At 32.6% G+C, this 24,528-nt stretch overlaps 1 protein-coding gene across 33 annotated transcripts in view; it reads left to right on the top strand.

Annotated features, from left to right (window-relative positions):
- The window catches only part of ABI2 (abl interactor 2), a 110,897-nt gene that overhangs the window by 47,560 nt on the left and 38,809 nt on the right, over positions 1-24,528 (top strand). For 28 of the 33 annotated variants that reach the window (XM_064485075.1, XM_064485071.1, XM_064485081.1 and 25 more), the window contains exons 2-3: positions 14,147-14,314; positions 23,040-23,216. In XM_064485075.1, coding sequence (XP_064341145.1) covers positions 14,147-14,314; positions 23,040-23,216 — 345 coding nt within the window. The remainder of the gene's footprint in view (positions 1-14,146; positions 14,315-23,039; positions 23,217-24,528) is intronic. The other 5 variants (XM_064485073.1, XM_064485085.1, XM_031451959.2 and 2 more) reach the window with 1 other exon arrangement.

Raw genomic sequence — 24,528 nt, 5'->3', positions numbered from 1 at the left:
CTGTGGTCTTGATTGTGGTGACAGTATCCCAGCTATTCCAGTTCCATAATTGTGGCAAAGACTAACTTTTGTACTAAAAGATATATGTGAAGATACAGATAATGTGGCATCCAGAATGTGATACTGTTGTTCTTGTTTTCATGTAAGCATGAAAGATGATTATTGAAAAGTATTCTTAATTAAAAGAGGAAAATATAACAGAAAATGGAAAAGTATAAAGAATAAAATTAAAATTTATCTGTAGTCTCATTACTTATAAAACTAGGAATATTTATTTCCTTCTAATAATGACTAATATATAATACATAATTATATATTTTCTTCTAATATTTATTAATAAGTAACACATAATTTTATATACATACGTGTACTGTAACATTACATACATACATTTTACACAGTTCAGATACAGTGAAACCTCACTAATAGTGACATAAAGTTTAAACATTAAAAGTTTAAAAAGTTTAAAATTACATGAAGTTTAAAAATATTTCATACGATTCAAGGCCATGTTGCAACTACCTGGAGATAGTTGCTTTATAATCAAAGTCATGTTGTGATGGGTGTGTTATTTTGGGTTTTACTTTATTTTAAATAGTTTTCCATTCTTTACATTATAAAGATTGTTCATAAGCAGTTTTTAATGCTAAATATTTTACGATATAGCTATGCCAGATTTATTTAACTCTTACTTTGTTGTTGGACATTTATATGATTTCTAATTATTTGTGTAACAGGATATTAAATGAGACTTGTTCTGTTGTCTTGGAGTTACAGTTGAGGCTCCAAACATGAGGACAGTATTTAACAATTACCTCCATATTTTAATAAAGGGTGTTAGGTTTCTCATATAGGACCTGCCAGAAGAGGAGACTGCTGTTTATCTTCTTATTTCGTGTATATCCATGAATATACACTTATATGGATATATATCCATCATTTACATATGTATGTAAATGAATGAAAATTTCTTACAAAAGCATCATAGAAGTACTGTGCTTCTCCTTTATCTCCACATAAATCAGGAGAGGCTTATGATAATCAGTCATAGAAATGGGATTGTCTGCTAAAAAGAAGGACTGAGAGTTCATCCTTTGTTTTGCTGATCTGTAGAAATGCTAGAGCTGTGCACAGGAAGAGAGATCTGGGTGGGTCCTGGCTCCAGTATGATGTGGGTGTGAAGTTTGTTGCCTGACTAAAAGTCTGAAGGTTGAATTCCACTCAAGTGGAGCAAAGAGAGGAGGCTGTAGTGGGGGACCTAGTATTTCTAGAGTTTGGAGGGGCAAAAATACCTGCCCCCTCCGTGGTCTAGATAAGTAGAGCAGAAGGTAGCTGGTCTTACAAGAATCTTGCCCAAGAAAACTGCCTGCTTTGGAGAGGCGTTCCTATCATAAAGAGGCTGCGTGGTTTGTGCCTTCTAAGGTAAGATGATAGTCTGGAGTGTTCATGGGAGAATGCATCACCCACGTTAAGGAGGTCTCTGTGGAACCCATAAAGTGCTTCACAAGAAAGAGGGTCAAAACTGGCTGTTAGCAAAGAACACTGACGCCAGATTGGTATGCAGTAATCATGCAAGACCTTGCACTTTCCCTCTCATCGCTCTTGTTTTCCTCTGCCATGCTCTTCAGATCCTGGACGAATGAACTAGAAGCAACATAGTGAAGTGGAGAGGAAGAGTGGAAAAGCAAGGAAGAAGAGTAATGAAAGAACACACCTTGCTCTCCATTTCTGGTGTGTGGAATTTTCAGTTTAGGCTAGAGCTGGGGAATTTGAGGAAAATTGAAATTCTGATACAGGCTGAATTGAACTTTCTAGTATTTGAAAATGAAACTATTTTAATACTTGGGTTATTAGGAAAGCTACAAAGTCTGCTGGTGATACAGTCCAGAAGAGGGAAAGGAGACCGACCCAACATAGCATGGGTTGGAGGAAAGATTCAGTTAATTTACAGTCACACCTGTGAAGTTCATAGCCTGCTGTTACAGAAGTAAGTGGGCAGAGAACATCTGTGAACAAAAGTTTTTGTCTGCATTTCTCTTTAATTCTTTATCATAGTTTCCCAGAAGTGGGTCAGAGACTATGAACATTTTAAAGACATTTGGGTACATGTTGCTGGGTTGCTTTCCAGAAAGACTGTACCTCAGATACATGGTAACCAGTTGTGGGTGGTTATCTGTCTGTCTTTACCGTCACCAATCTTGATCAATATGTTAAAAAATCTTGGCTAATTTAACCTGCAAAAATTTATATTTTAAAATTTACTTTGCTTCAGTAATTGCTATACTAATAACAGTGAGCATGTATCAAGTTTTTGGTGGTGGTTAAGTGTTTATGTGTTTTACCTTACTTAATTTTAACAGTCTTTTGAGTTAAATACAAATCTCATCTCCATCTTAGAGATAAGAAAACAGACTTCTCAAACGTTAACATACGTATGAATCACCTAGGAATCTTGTTAAAATGCAGATTTTAAATTAGTAATTCCAGGATTGGGCCCAGGGTTCTGCATTTCATGAAAGGAGTTTCCAGATAGTACTGATGTTAGTCAATAGACTATACTTTGAGAGACAAATGATTAGAAAGGTTTAAAACCTTCCTTGCTCATGGTGACACAGCTAGTAAGTGGCAAAGCCCATATATGACTGATTCCAGGCTTTAGGAATGAAACTATGTTTTGCTAGTTTGGCTAAATGATTTTTTCTTACTTATTACTTACTTTAATTTTCTTCCATGAATTTCTTTGTTCCACCTTCGTGTTTTTATTTAAAACGTATTCTTTAAAACACACACAGATTTATATGTCTTTAACTCTATTGATTGTTGGTTTTTTATTTTAGACCAGTTTTAGTTTTACAGAAAAATGAAAGTACAGACTTCACATATACCCCTAAACCCCTCCTCCCAAGTTGCCACTTTTATTAACATCTTGCACGAGTGTGGTACCTTATTACAACTTATGAACCAACGTTGGTAATTATTAACTAAAGTCTGCAGTTTACATTAGGGTTTACTCTGGATGTTGCACATTCGTGGGTTTCAACAAGTGCATAGTGACATATATGTACCGTTAACGGTATTACTCGGAATAGTTTCACTGCCCTGAAAATCTCCTGGGCTCCACCTATTTATCCCTCTTTCCCTTCCCTCAAACTCCTAACAGCCACTGATCTTTTTCCTGTCTCCATAATTTTGCCTTTTCCAGAAAGTCATGTAGTTGGAATCATATAGTTTGTAGCCTTTTCTGATTGGCTTCTTTCACTTAGCAATATGCATTTATGGTTCCTCTATATCTTTTTAATGGCTTAATAGCTCATTTCCTTTTATTGCTGAATAATATTCCTTTGTATAATATACCACGATTTGTTTATCCATTCACCCGTTGAAGGACATTTTGTTGCTTCCAACAAATGGTCAAACTTCCATGTTTTAAAAAAGATTTTTAGAATCTTTTTCATGCCTCTGTGCCCTTTTTTCAGGCTGTTTGCTCTCACTCTTGTTTGGCAGGACTGACTCCATTCAGTGAGACTTCATTTGGATGGACAACTAAGATAGTGTTCCTTCTTGGATGCCATTCATATCCCTGACCATTCTGCATTGACATTTTCTGTTTATATGCCTTTCTCTCTATTGGACTGAAAGCTTCTTCTTGAGTGCAGAGAACGTTTCATTTTCATATTCTAGTACATAGCACAATGACTGTCATGTAATATACATTCAGTTAGTAAAGGTTTATTGAAATGAAATGATTAAATTAATCATGGCAGGTCTAAAAGAGATTGTTTAATACTTGAGATAACTGATTGAATGAGAACTAAGTACCTGTGCTTTCCTAATGTAATAGTTTATACCCAGAGCAAAAATAATTACACATTTTCCAGGTAGTGTAGTACCTGGACTAGACTGAGTGAGGAATTTACTGCTGGAGAAGAGAAAGAGACAGTAGATCACAAGGGTGTGATCTGTAGAGAATTCTCTCCTGCATATCCACATTCATCCTCCCTAAATACTATTATATTCTTCCTGCCTTTTCCCTATTATATATACAGTTATATCTCTACCAAATGTATGGTCTTATTTAGTAGAAGTGAAAAGGAAAAATAAGTAATGGTAGTAACTTAGTGGTAGTAGTACTACAGTCTTGAGCTGCTCCAGAGGGTGAAAGGTTCTTATTCTTTGTATTTCTCAGTGTGAATCCTAGAACATCAAATTGAAAAACAAATTTAAATTTTCTTATCAGGGGTACACAGTAAGGTATGACTGTGTACTATAGCTTCTGGAGATCAGAGAACTATTCCTTATATCACTTCTTCCTCCCCATTCCTCCGCCTACTGGGTGATAGAAGTAACTTTGATTCTCTGGAAACTTTTTGTGGATACACGCAACAGATAATATGTATCTCCTGTGTGTAATGTGATGTGAAGATATGTAAGGCATAATACTCAACCTCAGTGTCTCACCACTAGGGGGCGTGTGAGTTTGGGTCCATGAAACATACATACTATATAGTATGTGCTGTAAATCTGATAGCAAAATGCTGTGGAAATTTTCAGTAAGAAATGATTATCACTATCAGAGATGATTTCTTTGACAAAGGGATGGGTTATTGGTGAAGTTAATGGGTTACAGGTGAAGAAAATAGGCAGTGGCACAAAGGTAAAAAACCAAGGTCTGTTTTGAGAGCCTGAGTCTGATTAAACTATAAATTTCAAGTAAAGTGGAATGTTAACATTTTGTGGTTTATTTTTTCTGACTTTTTTCTTGTACTTACATTTATACTCAGGCACCTACAGAATTGGGGTGATTGTGTTAAGATGCTTTGTAACAGCTCTTTTTCTTTTTTTTTTTTAACATTTTTTATTCATTTATAATCATTTTACAATTTTTTGTAGCTAGCTCTTTTTCAATTAGTTATTTTGTAGATATTTTTCCATATCAGTAATACATAGCAACACTATTTTTGTTATTGCATAAATTAATGTACGAATGTATTTAATGCCTCATGGTTTTTTTTTCTTTTTTACTGTTAACTGTGTCAGTGAACATCCTTGTTTTTATTTTTTTCTTATTTGATTGTTTTTCTAAGGTAAATTTAGAGTTGTAAATGTAGTGGAACTTACATTAAAACAAAATATTGAAGTCTTTTGAATGGGATTTTTTTCTTTAGGATGAACTATGGCCTGATAAAGCCAGAGAATATTGTAAAGTGTCAGACTCAGGTGTATCAGAATATTGTTGATCAAATGCTGAAGTAGTTCTAAAATTGCTGTATTGAAGGATTTTAGGGATAGCTGCCATACATTTGAAAATGTGTTTTTCAACACTCCAAGTGGCAGAGGATCTGACAGAGAAGATGATAAAGATAGCTTCTCTCCCAAAGATGCCCTTTCATAATAGGCTGGGGATAAAATTAATGACTAAGAAAATATTACTTAGATTTATGTGTAAGTTCTGATTTCAGTATTACAATCTCATAACTTAGAACTTGGAAGCCAACAGAGAATATGCTTTTCACAAATTAAAAAAAATTACATGTGTGGTTATTTATACAGAGAGGTTGTTTATATATAGGGTATTTATCATATGATAAAAATTACTCATATCCTCCTTGTAGACCTGTTTTGGTTATTAGTTTTAAGTAGTAATGATGTAGAAAGTTCCTGACATTTTTACTTGAAGATTTTTACACATTTACTTAATGCTTGTCATGAAATGCTTTAGCTGATTAAAAAGATGTATACAAATATAATCTATGGGAATTACTTTTATTTTTCTGAATCAGCTATATATAGTTGTTAATTCAACTTTTTTTCTTCTTGGTTAAAAATCTGTCAAGGCATTTGACATCATTAACTCTGTTTTCAACCTGCCGTTTTCTTCATACTGCCCATCTCGTTATCCTTCTTTCACTATAGTTTATTTTTGGTCACCTTTTAAAATTTACTTTAGTAATTTATCTGAATCTTATAATAGATCCCTGGGAGTAGGTACAACGTTTTAAGTTCTTCAGCTCTGAGCAGTGTCTTGTGCATATGTAACTTCTCATATGTTACAGTGAATAACAACTCAACATATTTTTTTTTTTGTAAACATGGCCACACAGTTCTTTCATTGTAACATTCATCTTCAGAATTTCCTTCTGTCATTTTCATTTTATAGAGTATATGGTGACCAGATTTTTGTTTCTTCTGTTAATGAAAATAATTGGCAACCTATCTTATGAATTTTGTTCAAGAATGAGTATCATAAATCTGTGAATTATTTCTGATTTATTGAATGAAGTCTTAATGCTGTGGGACCAAGATCAAAAATATATTTGTCTCTCGTTCTACCTGTTTTCTGGGGCTGTTGTCTTAATGTTTGCAGGACTGTATTTGGATAAAAACTGTCACATTTAGGTATAAACTGTCATAGTAACTCTTAGACTTGAGTAGTGGACAGAACTCTTTTAAATAGAAAGAAAAAATCTTACTACCTGTGTTGACTTAATTTATTTTTTTAATGTTATTTAATGTTCAAACATAAAATTAGATATAAATCACATTTGATAAAAGCTCATATAATATCTATAAATTTGAAATAAATTTATAAATACAACAAAATTACTAAATTAACAAAAATTTAAGTGAGAAACAGTAATGTCATCAATAATACTTGTCAAAACTCAGTTGCCTTTGAAATTTGAATATGGGTGTTCAATTTCTGGATTCTTTTGAGGAGTATACTTGTGGACCTGTACTGTGAGGGTTCCTTGGGATGACTCAGGTCTCCCTCTTTTAAGCTATTTAAGCAATTGCAAACCCTTTTTAAAAACTTGGAATACTACTCGGCCATAAAAAAGAATAAAATAATGCCATTTGCAGCAATATGGATGGACCTGGAGATTGTCATGCTAAGTGAAGTAAGTCAGAAAGAGAAAGAAAAATACCATATGATATCGCTTATACATGGAATCTAAAAAAAAAAAAAAGACACAAACGAGCTTATCTACAAGACATAACTCACAGACGTAGAGAACAAACTTATGATTACCAGGGGATAAAGGGAGTGGGAAGGGATGAATTGGGAATTCAAAATTTCCACCTCTTGGAGCGTAATGGAAATGTTAGCTGTCTTGATTGTGGTGGTGGTTTCATTGGTGTATACCTCTATCAAAATTCATCAAACTGTACATCTGAAATACGTGTAGTTTACTGTACAGGAATCATACCATAATAAAGCTGTTAAAAGAAAAAAAAAACCCAAAACTTTAGTTTGTTTATACAGTACAATGTAATGTATATTTGGTCATCATTTGGTGTAAATACATTATGTATATATTAAGTTTGTCTCTTTTATCGCATTAACTTGTCCTACAATTAAAGTAGCATAACTTGGGCCTAACATGGTTGATCCCCAGAGCATAGCTGAATTCACTTTGTTAGTTATTTGGTAATTTCAGAGGATCCATATTATATAATGTTACTATTGTTAATTTTTAAACCGTGGATAAAGAATATTGCCTGCCATTCTAGTAAACAACAAATGTTGCCACTGCCAAGCCATCGGCTACTGCAGCCACTCCATGACCAGTGAACCCTGAGGGGAATTCAGGATGGAGAAAAACAGGATACTGGCCCTAGATATTTAAGATGCATATCAAAGGAATAATTTCAGTGATCCCAGACTTTTCTATCTTCCTATACATAGAAAAGTACTAAAATCAGTAACTTGAGATGTCGGTTTTTTGTGATTAGCAGTAATCTTTCGATGTTCAACTGCATGTGTGCGTGTGTGTGTATCTTAATTTTTATCAAAAACTCCTATATATCCTGCTTCCTCTCTTACCTCTTTGAATAATTCTCAGAGCTGAGAGGCTGTCTTCAGTAAGGTCCTTGAATTAAACATAAACTCTCAGCTTTTTGTTGTGCTTTTTTTTTTGGTCAGTTGACACAATTTTGTAAGTAGATTACTGTAGAAATTAAAAACATACAAAAATAAATTATGAAAGAGAAGTTCTGGTTCCTGGAGAATAACATGAACTTCTGTTTGGGAACCAGTGATCTAGCATTACTCATAGTTATTCTTAAATAGATGCCATCTGATATATTAAAAATCCTAAAATCCATGACTCTTACTTGAATAATCTGTTTAGGCTATTCTAGTGTGAAAAATTTTGACAAACGTAAGCTAGAATAGAATTGAGATTTTGTTACTTTAGAGTATCTATGTTAAATTCTTTTAACTTTCCATTTATGGTATAATTTATAAGCATAATTCTAATTTTATATAAATATATAATTTTAATGGTAGTATAATTTTAAAGTTTTTAATAAATTAAGAAATTTATTAAATCTAAGGACAAGAAAGATTTATTTGAATTTAAAGCTATAGACCAAATTTTTAAATAGACATCTATCTGGAAAGAAACTCATGGAAGAAATCATCCAGAATTCAGAGCAAAGGCAAGAGAAGAAAATGTAATATAAACATTCAGAGACATAAAAGATTGATTCAGGAAATTAAATTTCTAAGAGAAATCCCAGAGTCAGAGAACAGAGGAGAGGAAATAAGTTTTGTAATTTTCTGAAGGAAATTTTCCTGAGCTGGAGAAAGACATTAGTTTTTTTAATTGAAAGATAACATAGAATATCAAACTGAAATGCAAGAAAAATACCCATATTGTACATAGACTATTGAAGTCTTTAAATACTGGTAATAAAAAGAGGTTACAGAAAGAATCTACAGACTAGGGAAAAAATGAAGGAGGCAATATGGAAAGGAATAAGAATCTGATATGCATCAAAATTTTTTTCAGAAGTAATGGGTGCTAGAACTAGTGATGCAATTTTCAATGCCTTTGAAGTTCTGAGAGAAAAATGTTGAACGTAGAATTCTATGCAGTTAAATTATCGATCACATTTAAAGACAAAATAATGACATGTAGACACATAAAGCCTGAGGAAATGCTCCTCTCTCCTCTCTATAAAAGATTCCTTGAGGATGTGCAAAACCAAAAAGTGACCCATCAAAGAGGAAGATATGAGAGTCAAGGCCGCACTACTTTAACAGAGAAATAATTATGAAAATAATTCTTAGAATGATTACTGTGCAGCAGGCCTGGGAAGCAGTCACTCAAAATTAGAACAGGAAGCCAGAGTTTTAGACAGGATGTCTTCAAGAAGAAAGCAAGTTTACTGTAATAGCAGCTTCAAGAAGCTGGGTATGCTTGGTGGTCATTGGAAACACATTACTGTCCTGAGAAGAAAGAAAGAAAGAAAGAAAGAAAGAAAGAAAGAAAGAAAGAAAGAAAGAAAGAAAGAAAGAAAGAAAGAAAGAAAGAAAGAAAGAAAGAAAGAAAGAAAGAAAGAAAGAAAGAAGGAAGGAAGGAAGGAAGGAAGGAAGGAAGGAAGGAAGGAAAGGAAGGAAGGAAGGAAGGAAGGAAGGAAGGAAGGAAGGAAGGAAGACAATTTTGAGCAAATAATGGAATGCAATAAAAGATAATTTGTTTGAATTTAATGTTCAAGATAGGTTCACCTAAAAGCCTAGATTTTGTGTCATAGGATTACATTTTCTTCTCCAGGTTTCAGTCATACTGTGTATTTCCGTAGTCATTCAGATTTGCATGATCCTGTTATCAGTTGTTTTGGGGTTTTCAGCCTTTAAAATAATTTCATTGATATAGTACAGAACATTTAGTTATGGAGACAGAGAAATATGTATTTTGCCAAGTTTGATGTTTTTAGAGTATTGGTGCAGCTGACAAATTCGGAGGTAGCAGAGGTGGGACAAAGAGAGAAGTATAGGAAACTTCATCTTCTAATCTTTTATCTAACATTTCTTGAAGAAGTTAAGTGGGTTTCAGTATATTACATAAAGATAAAAAGATCTCCAAACATATGAAAATATAACTAGCAAATACCAATAGACATAGAGGAGAGAGGGAGGCAGGGGTTATCTTGGGTGAGCTAATAAATTAATGGCAGTATAACTTTTAACCTCTTTTGTTTGTATCAACAGTTGTAAATTTTAGGTTCACAAGAAAGGAAGGTACAGAGATTACAACATCCTCCCACTAAAGTGATACATTTGTTATAATTCATGAACCTACATTGACACATCGTTATCACCCAAAGTCCATAGTTTAGGTTCACTCTTGGTGTTGTATATTCTGTATATAATGACATAATCCAACATTGTGGTATCATCATACAGAGGATTTCACTGCCCTAAAGTCAGCTGTGCACTACCATTTCATTTTCCCCTCTGCCAATTCTGGAACCGCTGATCTTTTAACTGTCTTCATAGTCTTGCCTTTTCAAGGATGTCACGTAATTGAAACCATACACTATGTAGCCTTTTTAGATTGGTCATTTAGTAATTTTCATTTAAGCTTCCTCTGTGTCTTTTCATGGCTTGATAACTCATTTCTATTTAGTGCTAAATAGTATTCCATTGTTTGATACAACCACAGTTTATTTATCCATTCACCTACTGAAGGGATATCATGGTTGCTTTTAAGTTTTTGGCTATTATGAATAAAGCTATTATAAACATTTGTGTATAGGTTTTTGTGTGGACAAAGGTTTCCAGCTCCTTTGGATAAATACCAAGGAGTGTAAGTGCTGGATCAAATAAATGTTAAAAGAGTATGCTTAGTTTGGTAGGAAGCAGCTAAACTGTCTTCTAAAGTGGCTGTACCATTTTGCATTCCCACTAGCAATGAATGAGAATTCCTGTTGTTCCACATCCTCTCCAGCATTTGGTGGTGTCAGTGCTCTGGATTGTGAGGACTGCGATCCATTTTGAATTAATTTTTGTGAAGAGCATAAAGTCTGTTTCTAGATCCACTTTTTGTGTATGGATGTCCAGTTGTTCAGCACTATTTATTAGAAAGACTGTCTTTGCTCCATTATATAACCTTTGTTTCTTTGTCAAAGGTCAGTTGACTATATTTGTATGGGTCTGCTTCTGGGCTTTCTGTTCTGTTCCATTGATCTTTTTGTTTATTCTTTCACCAGTACCACATTGTCTTGAATGCTGTGGTTTTATAGTGAATCTTGAAGTCAAGTAGTGTTAATCTCCCAACTTTGTTGTTGTCCTTCAACATTGTGTTGGCTATTTTGGGTCTTTTGCCTCTCCTTGTAAATTTTAGAATCAGCTTCTTGGTATCCACAAAATAATTTCCTGGAATTTGTTTGGGAATCATTGAATCTATATTTTAAGTTAAGAATAACTGACATCTTGACAGTATTGCAGCTTCCTATCCACGGACATGGACTGTCTCTTCATTTATTTATTACTTTGATTTCATTCATCAGAGTTTTGTGGTTTTCCTCATATAGATCTTATACACATTCTGTTAGATTTATACCTAAGTGTTTCATTTTGGGGGGTTCTAATGTAAATGATACTGTGACTTTTTTTTTTTTGAAGTACCATCAGTTACAGTGTGTCAATTTCTGGTGTACAGCACAGGGTCCCAGTCATGCATATACATACATATATTTGTTTTCATATTTTTTTCATTAAAGGTTATCACAAAATATTGAACATAGTTCCTTTTGCTATACAGCAGAAACATTTTTTAAAATCTATTTTATTATAGTGACTAACATTTATAAATCTGAAACTGGTAATGTCCAATTTCACTTGCTCATTGCTGGTGTGTAGGAAAACAACTGACTTTTCTGTATTAATCTTGTGTCCTACACTGTTGCTATAATCTTGTGTTAGCTCCAGGAGTTTTTCGGTCAGTTCTTTTGGATATTCTGTGATCTTAACATCTGTGAACCTTCCCTTGTCCTCTCCTCTTAGGGATCAAAGAAGAGCTTTTTTCTTTTTCTTTTTTTTTTTTAAACACATTAAAAACCATTCCATTTTATTAAGTAAAATATATCAAGTTCATATACTATTATACACTTCAAAATCCTCCATTTGTTCCCTTGTCAAACTACAGAGTATAGACAATCAAGAAGCATTATTGTTCTTCCAATATAATGGTCTGAGAGTTGTGCTTTTTATGATTTTCAAGGCTGAGGCTTGTTATTTAGTAAATGTGGATATATTATAAATTTATGCCTGTTCAGAGAAGAGTTAGCTATACATTTCTCTGATACACGTGAATTCTTTATTTCAACCACATCAACTAATATTCATGACTTCTAACTATTGCTGTTATGAAAATACATCAGGATTTTAATGGACTGCCAGGTTTTTTTCCCTTAAAGAGCAATCGGTATAATATTTTTTAAATAAAATTCATAATGTTCCTCTTTCTTATTTTAATGCAAAAGAATAATGCCCTGAACACCTACTTCATGGTAACTTACATAAATGTTATCAGTCAACCACAAACAGCACCTCCATTTAGATTTTCTTCATGACTTTTACATTACAGTGTCCTTAATCTTCCATGGAAAAGTAGATACAAAAGTAGATAGGCCTCTCGTATCTTTGATGCAACAACAATCAGCCACATGATTTTACATATACACTAGGACTAAAGGCATAGGCATGAAGTGATTTGAGAGTTGAATTATATTAATAATAATTTTTTTTGAAATATCTCAAATACTGTTTATATAAAAAGGATGCATTGAAAATAATTCTGTCTATTCAGATATCCATCCCTCTCCTTGATCCTTTGAAGCATACTGACAAATAAGTTTTTAAGTTTTGGATTAGTCTCTATAATAAATACTCTGATTTAGAGTAATATGTGACAAGTGTTATTGACTTACTGTTTTCTACTGTAAATTTGAGAGGAGTTGATTTTTTTTAAAGTCTGTTCAGTTTTTTACTTGTTTAAATGGAGTGGTGACTTCCAAGGTCCTCATGTGCACAACCATGATCTGGATGTCTATATGGTGATTTTTAAGAGTATTTATCTTCAACCAAATTTGGTTTCAACTCTTGCTAATTTAAGTGTTGATAAGACTGAGATTACTAAAGATTAGAATGGAAAAGGAATGAAAAGCTAATACAGTGATTCTTAACTCTTTTCAAGTTAAAGCAGTATTGATTATTTTAACTGCTTCTGGAAAAGAATTTTGCTCAACCTGGAAAAACTTACATCTAGGATTGTTGATTCTGAGTCCTGTACTGTGTGGGAGAGGGGAGAGTGGGACATAGTGGACTTTGAACGATAATGACTACTCAAAGAGATAATGACAGTTGTTAGATATAATGATTTATAGTTTTAGAAAGTGATTTTACATTCATTATCTTATTTGATGTTCACAGTTACTTAGAATGGTTGATACAGAGGTTTATCTCCTCTGCTTCGTAGATATGGAATGAGGAACTGTGACTCTTGTTTAAGTTGACACGTTGTAGTAGTAGAGCTGACTGTTAAGGTAAAAGGTTTCTGTGTACTTTCTACTGAACCAGAGTCTTTCTGTAGAACTAGGGCAGGAAAATGGTGTTCAGCAGTTAGCAGCATAGAATATGTACTTTGCTTTGTTTTGTGACCTTGGAAATAATCAGTTAACCACTTTTTACTGTGTAGTCACTGTTTTTTTATGTGGGGTTTATGATACGTGGCAATGTATGTCCCATAGGGTTATAACAATTAAGGTGCTTGGGAGGAAAGAGTCCTTTTGTTATTTTTAATCTTAATTTATCATTATTTGTCATGATTATTACCATTTTATTTAATTTATCATTTATATTTATCATTATTATCATCTTGATATTACTGCTTTAATCAGACATTATTTTATAGCTACATTTCACATGTTTGAGTGGAAGGAAAGGAGGACTCAAGAAAGTGGAAAAAAGTACTCGAGGACTCAAGAAAGTGGAAAAAAGTACTAGAGAAATAGATTCAAATTCAGTGCTACCTTTCCAATCAGTAAATGACCTTGAGAAGCTATATACTTGCTGCCATTGCTCAAAATAGCTATTGGATCTCATTTTTTAAGCAATGGCTTCAGGATTTTATTTGCCTATGTACAAAGAAGTATCTGTTCAATGTGAAAATATTAGTGAACACAAAGTCAGTAATTTAGTTGTTGGGTTGATAAGAATACTGATAATTAGTTTTCAGAACATTTTAAACTAGTGTGTGTAGGTTCAGCAACATAGTGGTTTTAATGAGTATTTTTGAAGATTAGATGGATAGAATGGATTATCTTTGAAGTAATGATTCTTTGTTTTCTTTCCTAGTCAGCAGATAAACAGCGAGCCCTGGAAGAAACCAAAGCCTATACTACCCAGTCCTTAGCAAGTGTTGCCTATCTGATAAATACCTTGGCCAACAATGTCCTGCAGATGCTGGATATCCAGGCATCCCAACTGCGAAGGATGGAGTCTTCAATCAATCATATTTCACAAGTGAGACTACACTATTTCCCTATTTTGCCTATGAGAAACACATAATAAACGCAGACAGTCTGTAATGCTGGCTGCCTCTATTATGTGAGTTAACTCAAATGTAGGATTTGGAAAATAGAAACTCGTTATTAGGTTGTGTTTTGATTTTTTTCTTCTAAGTGATTATCTTCTCTGTGATTTTGATAGAGAAGTAAACTTTAATGGTTTCATTAAAACTCAATTGTCAAGTTAAGATAGTCAGCTCTAAGGAGAAAATTCGTCTGATTTCTTTCAACTTTTACCAAATGTTAACAGTTCTGTATCTTTTAAAAAGTATAAATGTGACAGCTTGATGACTTATTTAAATGTTATTTTCTGTTACCTCAGTAATGTGAAAGATTAACCTAAGTGACCTTATAAGGTTGTCTTTGTATACAACTTAAAAAAATTAATGTTATACTTTTTCCATTATAAACATCATGGTCATAAATATATACAAAAAGAGGAAAAAAGAGAAAAACAAACCCTTTCCCCACTACTCAAATTTTTCCTGTTAGTTTTGGTGTATTTCCTTCTAATACTTCTTTCTTGTAAATAATTAAAAAAATTTAGCTGGGATTATATTATATATAGAATGTTGAGTTCTGTTCTTTTAACTTACTATTAAAACAGACATCTTCCCATGATGTTATAAGCCCTTCATAAATATTTTCAGTGGCTGAATAATGTTGCATGTATATGTCATAGTTTTCATAACCATTCCTATATTTGGGGGCCATTTAAAATGTTACAGCAGTGAAAAAACAATTTATAATTGCAAAATACATTTTTTAAAACATTAAAAGGTTTTGATCTACCTGCTTCTCTTTGATGAGAACTTTGGAGCTTTTCTATTTTAGCTCTCTTGTCATTTGAGTAACTTGGTGGTATTCAAAACTTTTTAGAACTAAATGATTAGAACCGTTCTGGAATAAAAAGAGTTTTAAAATGTGCATGTTATATTTTTTCAAGTATCTGTGAAAATTTGGGACTCTTCTGAAATTGACTAACCCATTAATTTTCAAAGTCTGAAGTTTAACCTATATAATTAAATAAAATATAGTTCACATAATTGGATCAGATATACAAGGTCTACCCCTTTTTATTTGTTATTTGAAAATTCATCAGACCATTCAGAGGGACTTCTTGAAATCTTAAATCTGAATTTCACACTATAAGGGTTTCTTCACACCCCATATAAAATTCTGTAGACATCATACAATTTATTGCTTGTTGGAGTGCTGTGTCTTAAACTAAAAAAAAACCAAACAAAAAAAAACAAAATAAAAACAAAGAGTATTGGTGAGTTTAAATGAGTGAGATGTAAATTTTTATTCTGAAAGGACTTCCTAGAGGAAGTAATCGGTGGCATTTTAAATGATGAAATAGATGAACTTGGTTTTCTTTAGAAGGGATGTTGACAAATTGCTACTGTGATACAGGATTTTGAGGTTTATACTTGAGAGTCTTAAAATTACTGCATATTTGAAGTCTTGGCAAAGAACCCAAAAAATAAATTAAGAAGAAAAGTACAAATGCAGAAGAGAAATTAATTTATTAGAGTTCCTAAAAAGGACGGACAACTTTTTATTAGTTAGTAAGAGAAAGTAGGAGAGATTGTGTGGGTGGATGATGATGATAAGCAAATGCCAGTGAAAAATAATCATCTGTATTCTGATTAGAATTCTGGAGTTCTTTGGTAGAAAAGGGTAGCAACCTTAAGGAGGAATGTAATTAAGTTTACTCAAAGTTGTAAGTATATGTGTTCAGTTAATGAGACCATTTTCTTTTTGAGTATTACATAAATTTATGTTTAATTAATATGGCCTAATTAATACTAACTTTTAACACTATTCTAATGGAATAAATAAAAAATGGGAGAGATGAGTGGATAAAGATTGGTAGGTCAGAAATAATAGGGGACTGAGTCAGAGCTGTCAGGAATATGTTGAACCTTCTTCATTTGAAGCTGAGTGTCTAGAGGGCAGTACTTGGAAAGGCAAGTGATCTGTACCTCTACAACAGCTGTTAAGTTTGTACAAAAATATATTCTAGTATGTTGCATGAGGAGCTGAGTAGAAGAAATGGGCTGATGGAGGCTATTTCTAAGAAATAAGTAAATTTTTAAACAGTTTACATATTTTTTAGCATTTGCCTTAAGGATTGAATTTTTTTTCAGTTATGTTTAATGTAGAGGTAGAGTCCTTTGCTTTAAAAGTCAATCTGATTCTCTAATGAAATATTCTATGGAATAAGAGAAAATGTTTTCTATTTATAAAGCAAATACTAAATATTCTAAAACAAGTATCGGCAAACTTTTTTGTAAAGGGCTAGTCAGTAACTTTAGGCTTTATGGGCCACATGTGGTTTCAGTCTCGTATTGTTCTTTGTGCTGGATGTTTTTAAATAGCAGTTTAAAATTGTGAAAAGCAGTCTTAACTTGTGTGCCACATAAAAAGCAGGCTGTGGGCCAGTTTTGGCATGTAGGCTGTAGTTTTTAAGCTCTTGCTCTAAAATACTGGTTTTCAAACGTTTGGTAAAAATTTTGTTATTATTATGCTTTGTTAAAAACATTATTTTTTAGAGGGTGTCAGAAGGTTCTTAAGATATCTTAAGACCAGTTTTTGTTTTTGTTTTTTTCAATTTGGGCAAAAAACACTAGGTTGGCAGAATTTGGGGAAGAGATGGGATTGAAGAAGCAGAGAAATGAAGGGGAGGTTCAGTCAGGTCAAAGATGAGATCACATATATATTGGAATGGTAGGTGTCAAGATTTGTCAAGGATTGTCTGGTAGAGTGATTCAGGACCAGTCGATACTAGATACCTGAGGTATTCGTTTTCTTTCCTCATCAGTATCTGTTTCCTGTCTCCTAAGGTAAGAACCTTATCACTTTTCAGCCTCCTAGTGCTCTAGCTCTTATCTCCATTTTAGTGGAGAGGATTGGGAGGGGGAGGAGACCGGATCTAGATTTTACTCTGGCTCTTCTGCTGACATGTGTGATGTTTGACTTATTTGAACTTCAGTTTTCTCACCTGTAAAATAAGACTGGTGAGGTGATTTATGAGCTGTCTTCCATTTTGAATTCTTAATTCTCTCAATTGTAAGATTCTCACAAATGAACTTGATTTGTTTTTGCTTTTTTTCTTCTTTCTATTCTGCCGGCTTTGCTATTTACTTCAGTCTGCACCCCACTGATCTCAGCCCTCTATCATTCTGATATAACTGAACTACTTCCAAATTACTTTCATTTTGAATCTGAGGATGGGAATTCCATTGACTCTACCAACTATGTATCAGGAAGAAATAGTTCAATAAAACAAAGTAATAACCCATTCTTTCAATGTCAGATGCTTTTGAAAAACAAGATAGAGTTGATTATTAATATTTAGTATTAGACACTTTTTTGTGTGTGCTAAAGAGACAGTATAGTGTTAAGTGGTGTACTGATTTACATCACACTCACCATATCCATAAAGCAGTATTAGGATAGGTTCTTGATGTGGATAAGCTTAACTACATTAAGGATGTTAAATTTTAAAGAAATTCTACTTCTAGCTTTATTGCTGTTATCCTATCAATTCTTTGAAAGCATATTTTAAGAACCTAAGTGAAAATTTTAATTTTGAAGCTGAGAATGGAGTTAAATTAACGTTAAATATTTTTCAAGAGTAGGTAGTTGTCAGAGCAAACATTTAATTTTATTGGATACTTGTATAAGCAGCACACAGCTACTTTTAAGTCACCATGGCATTATGTGTAAGGCTGAATGCTGTTTACTATGTCCATGGCTTTGTGTTCATTTCTGTTAAGTTAAAAAAAAAAAAAGGTTTGTAGAACATTTTTCAAAGTAAAATCCTTAGGAATTTGTAGACTAAAATTCTTCTCTGAACTACTAAAAACAATCAATACTGTCTGTGTTCAGTTCATCATGGCTTAGAAGAAGATCAAGAGAGGTCAAAAAGCAACATAAAGAACTTAAAAATTAGTGTTTCTCCCACTCACCCAAGAGCTGACTAGAACTTACTGGGCTGGGTGTTGTAGTCAGCAGGTAGCAAGTAAAGGAGATAGAAAGGCATACTTGTAAAGTAATATAGGAATGGAAGTAATTCTTCTTAAGGGTTATCTGCAGAAAGGCAGTGGAAGTTCTAAACCCTGAGAAGCTCACCATACAGGGTAATTTTTTGTTTAAAAACTTTATATTCAAAGACTTGTTTAAAAATTCTCAACTTTAAATTAAGGAAATCCCACTAATGGTTATCAGTATGTAAATATGCATAGAAAGTAGGATTTATGCAGTTCCTAATTAATTACACATACATGGTTAATACCATTTTACAAAAAATGATAACTGAAAATTACCCATTCAGTTTGTTAATAACTAATTTGTTTTATGAAAGGTGGATAGTTTAAAGCATATTTGTAATTTAAATAATTAAATGCTTATTTGAAACCTTAAACATGTCTCCATTTTTTATTAGTAAGTTAAAAACACCCAACTTAGTTGAGTTAATCCATTGTAACTGTTTGATTGCAGATGTTTTCCCACGTTGATGGGCAGCTAACTGAGGTAGTGATATCCCGCACAGTGTACTCTCATTTATCTGTGGTAATGGGAAACAACAGTGCATGGATAATCCTAAAACAAAATACTTTGTACAGAACCTTCCTGTCATCTGCTGTGGCCTGAGCATGTGCTTGGGTCCATGATGGAGGTGTGGGAGTGGGGCTCAGGCTTGCAAAGGAGCTAGAAGTCAAGGTGATGAGGTGTCCTAGAGGAGCCTGGGTTTGGCGCTATGTGGCTGAAGTGTCATGGGGGGAGCCTGCAGCATGTGAGAGCAGCTTGGCAATAGCTGTGAGAAGGATGGAGAAACAAATTAATAAGGAACTGTGGGAGAATAGATGTTGAAGTCCTGCACAGTTGCAGCAATATTACTTGGTATGTTTTTTGGTTAACAGGTAGCAGACAATAACAGTATTAATAGCAGTGTACTTGCATTAGTTTTGGTCTTTGCCAGCTAAAAGCATTTTTCACTTGCCACAGGTGAGTGCTGTTACTGAGGCCTCTTCTAAATAAGAGTAAGTTTATTGTCATGTAACTAGTAACCTTAGAAATCCAGGATAAATTTGAAATACTTTTACTGTTAAAATTCAAACTAAAAATCAGTGTTGAACTTGTACTTCCAAAATTTAACTTAATAGATCTTAGCATTGTAATGGTGAAGAATGTTGTGAAGGCAAAGGCAATGGTGATTACTGAAAACTATGTGTTTGATTTAGGAAAAACATTGAAGTCATATTTTAAAATGTTATAGGAGCTTTATAAAAGTTCTTTTAAAACTGACCATTGGCTCTGAGTTGATGAGCGTCGAAGCCAGATGTTAGGTATATGGAGGGCATTCATTGTATTGCTCTCGTCAAAATTGAATATGATTGTACTTTCCACAAGAGAAATCTTTGAAAAATTTGAAGTAGGTGATTTCTGAAAACTTCAGAATCTTCTGGACTAGACTTTCTCCTCCTTATTTATGGAATAGATTTATTGTTCTCCATTGTTACTCAGACTTCCAGTAAAATCATAGCTATTTTCTGAAGGTATATTTGATTCTGTCCATAGGAACTCCTACAGTTCAACCCACTGTGGAATTAGGATGACAAGAATACAAATTATACCCTTTGATTTTCTTAGCCATATATTACTTTTATTATAGATAATTTTAAAGAAATTAATGACTCCAAATATCTATACTTAGGCAGTCGCTAGAGGCATTAATCTTGAGTCAACTCTTCTAAAAGTTTGAAAACAATTGATATTTAAGAGTGAATAATGTAACGGACAAATTGATAAGTCCTTCTTCTGTAGTATTGGTACTCAATTGGGAGTTTTACCCCCAAGGGGACAGTTGGCAATGTCAGACATTTTTGGTTGTTGCAACCTTGAGGTAGGAAGTACTACAGGTGTCCACTTGGATGCTTCTCTACACCCTGCAGTGCTCAGGACAGCCCCCCTCAACAAAGAATTATTGGCCCAAAATGTTAGTAGTGTTGCTGTTGAGAAACTTGCTCTAGTTTTTCTAAGATGTAGGCATTGTTTTAGAGTAGATGACTAGAAGCGTATCGCCAAACTACTTTGTCTTTCTGTAGGCGTACGTTGTTAAATATGCCTTCAGTTTAAATGAGAATTAATATGAGAAGCAACAAAGAACATTTTTCTCATAATTCCTTCAGCCATTTCCTTTAAGAGTTTAGTGTTGGGAAAATTGTCACTTTCCTAATGGAGGAGTATATATTTCCTTCTAACTCGTTATTTCTACTTTGCCTTCTCTGGGAAGCTAAGAGCTCAATTTCATGTGTATAGCAACTGTCCCTTATTTAGGCTTATTTATGAAAGTTCTGTGATTGTTTCTTTTGCTATATTGGTCTTCCTTTTATCGTACTGTAATAGCTTATACGGGTTTGGGCTGTGTTTATGTGTACATAAAGAGTGTATGTAAGTAATTTGTAAGTGCCTCCTGTCCCATGGTACCATCAAATTGTTTTAATGCTTTTTTTAAAAAGTCTCAGTTTTTTTCAAACAATTAAAAATGTGCTTTTTATAAAATATAACTATTTTGATGCAAATAATAAGTGGAAATTTGCCCACCTCCCTTTTTCATTCTCCAGAGATTTATTAATATTTCTAGCAGGAAAATTTGAAATCAAAGTTTCCTAGTTTGTCTTAAACTTAGAATTCTATTATGGTTGATTAGATTTACATTTTTAAAAAACTAAAAAATTTTTTTGTTTTTATTTTTTATTGAAATACGGTCCATGTGAAGGTTTACATTTTTATGTTTTCATTTCTGAATAAAATGATTATATTTCTAAAAACTAAGTAGAATGAAAACAGTTTAGAGGATCCTTGAAAGAGGATTACAGTCTCTAATAAATTTTCTTTTTTATTGATATGACAAAGATCTATTATATTAAAAAATGTCATATTTTGGGGTTTCTTGTTATTTTGAAGCATACTGGATTAAGTATGAAATCTTCATAGCTCTTGTATTTAACAATTCAGAATGACTCATTAAAAATTGTTCAAAAATAAAATGTAATTACTTTCCATTTCTCTAAAGGTAAAAATAACTGATTTCCAACATTATCACTTAATATGCAGACTTCTTTTTTCTGTTATAGCTCCTGCAAGCAGTCAAAAAGGAAAGTAACTTTGTAATTTCCCTAATATGCATAGAAAAGTTCAAAGCCTATTTTTGTCTTAAAAAGAAGTACTTAAAATGCTAAGGTCACTAACTTGGCCAGTATTCAATTTGATTCTTCATTTAGATATTTATTACTTAGGAACTTATAGATTCTGTTGCATTTAAAATCTCGAAACAGGAGGCTACAAATTTTGTTTCAAGTTTCCTTCATACTTTAGTTTAGAAGGATAAACTTTTAGCCTTCAGATTTCTTAAAGTGGTATTTAATAATATCATGATACTTACCTTTTATTTCCATTTCTGTGTTACTACTGGTTATTCTTTTGGAAAGGAGAGACTGAAGTTGGTTTGGGGAGGAATTAGCAAAAGTGTTTTATTAATTGCTGCTTGAGCCAGGAATGGTGGTTGGGAGATGTGAACAATTTTAGTGAAGTATTTTTTAGACTTTTAAAACTACACTTTAAATTAAAATAACATTTTCTATAACATTTTATATTGCATCCAGTTAAAATTTAATGCAGGTATTTGTATACATAACAAATATTCAAGAAAAATGCCTTGCTATGTGTGTGTTATCTGATACTTCTGTTCTATTTCATTTAAAATAATTGCTGCTCACATCTCACTAAGTTGCAACCTCTAGTTGGAAAAATGCTTTTTCAGTATATTAATTACCTGTGTTTGTGGAGAAATCACCCCCTATTAGCAAATAGAAGACTGAATAAAAACACGTTGTTATTATGTACTAAATTATATCCTATTTTAAGCATTTAATAAATAATGAATATTTTACAGGCATTGTGTCATGATAAAATATAAGCAGCTTTGCCTAAGTAAACTTAAGTTTCCCTGTTAAAAAAAAAAAGACTTTTATTTTTAACATTGTATTTATATTTTAGGCCTCTTCCCTTTTTTAATAAAAAGATGTTTAAATATTAATAGAAATTATACTAATAGGTTATTTTTAGATGTAACCAGATTAATCACTGGGGCCTTCTTAATCAGGCTAAATCTTAATGGAGGGGGAAAAATTAGCATGCTTTAACCCAGAGGTTGGCAAACTTTTTTGTAAAGAGCCAGCTAATAAATATTTTATGCTTTGCAGGCCATGGAGTCTGTTACAGTGGGTCATCTCTGCCATTGTGTTGCGAAAATATGTGAATGATTAGAATGACTGTATTCCAATAACTCTTATGGAAACTGAAATTCATATTCCATATAATTTTCTCATGTCCATATCTTATGTTCCTTTTGACTTTTTCAGCCATTAAAAAATGTAAACACCACTTTAAGCTTTGGGGCTGTAAAAAACAGGTAGTGGGCCAGATTTGGTGAGCTAGCCCTTGCTTTAGCCTAAAAATGGAGAAAGTCAGTATTGGTCCCAAAAGGAAAAATTAGCAACTGTGGTTAAGAATATGAGTAATGATGTTAAACCTGAGTATTTAAATTTATACTTTTCTGGATGTTAGAGCTATACATTTTTGTGTTGTGTTTGTATTATATTTTGTAGACTGTTGATATTCATAAAGAGAAAGTTGCAAGAAGAGAAATTGGTATTTTGACTACCAATAAAAACACTTCAAGGACACATAAGATTATTGCTCCTGCCAACCTTGAACGACCAGTTCGTTATATTAGAAAACCTATTGACTATACAATTCTAGATGATATTGGCCATGGAGTAAAGGTAAGTATAATTGTTGTTAAGCTTTTAAAAATAATAGCCCATAATGGAATTAACTCTTGAGAAAATTAAGCATTTATCTTTTCTTTCCTAGAGGACCAAGTCTTGGCCCAGCGGTAGTTATGAAGATTTCTTAACCACTAAATAAGTTATCCTTCTTGCTTCTTCTTAGTGTTGTGTTCTCAAGTTTTAAACAGTCATCTTTGAATGAACTGCATTTGCTTAATCAGTTATGAAAATACCTCATATAGAGCTGGTAAATAAATGTGGCATAATCTTTCTAATCTTTTGATGATTTAATATGGCTAATAAAAATTTTAAGTATGTTATTAAAGGACTTACTTTATCTCAAAAATTTGTCAGCAAACTTGGCATTAGTTTTCAAAAAGAACATGTGTAAACAAACATGTACTTGCAATTTTTCTAAAACAATTTTATCTCAGTATTTTGGGTGAGAATAGTATAGATAAAACTAGTAGTGAATTAGTAGTAATTAGCTTTTGAGTATATAGCCATTATATACTTTGGCTGTTTTTTAAAATGTATTTGAATGCCTGTTATATATATATATATATGTAAAGTATATTTATATATATATATATATAAAGTACCATAATTACAACCAAGGAGTATATAAATTTCATTTAAATTGGTATTTATACTTAAGAAATTATTCAGAGCTTCAGCTAAGTATTAAGTTATTTAAAGTTTGCATCTCATCAGTGATTTGAAAGACAATGACTTTTCAAATGTGATGCTGAATAAGTATATATATGCCTATAAGTGAAACTCTACGGTTCATGCTGTAGCTTTATGTCTAATAGAAGCAAATTTAATTTTAAAAATATACCCCACAGAAGTATGTCTAGAAATCAGTTAAATCTAAATTTAATGTAGATCTAGGTAAAAGAAAATGTATGGTGTAAATATTTAAAATTTTTTTTCTCAATTTTGATACAAGCACTATTTGAAATTTGATATTTAATTTTATACTGGACACCTAATGCATTTAGACTACTGTACTAATTAGAGCATGTTAAAATAGGTTGTGTAATTGGATGGATAATTAATAACAAATTTATTCTAACTTGGGAAAATCTTTTTAGATTTATTCAAGGCTAATAACTGTTAATAGAAGATTTTAGGATTCTGCCAGAATCTAATGACAAAAAGGCACTTAGAATATAAAACATCATATTTGTACTTGCCCATTTATATAATAAAACGGTGATCCCCCATTCTTATTTAATCCTCAAGTAAATGTTCTTTAGGGACTTTGTAGTCCCTTTCGTTGTTTGGACTTTTAGTTTTTAGG

Source organism: Camelus dromedarius, chromosome 4 (assembly GCF_036321535.1).
Source record: "Camelus dromedarius isolate mCamDro1 chromosome 4, mCamDro1.pat, whole genome shotgun sequence".
Taxonomy (NCBI): domain Eukaryota; kingdom Metazoa; phylum Chordata; class Mammalia; order Artiodactyla; family Camelidae; genus Camelus; species Camelus dromedarius.
This window is presented reverse-complemented; position numbering and strand designations above follow the sequence as displayed.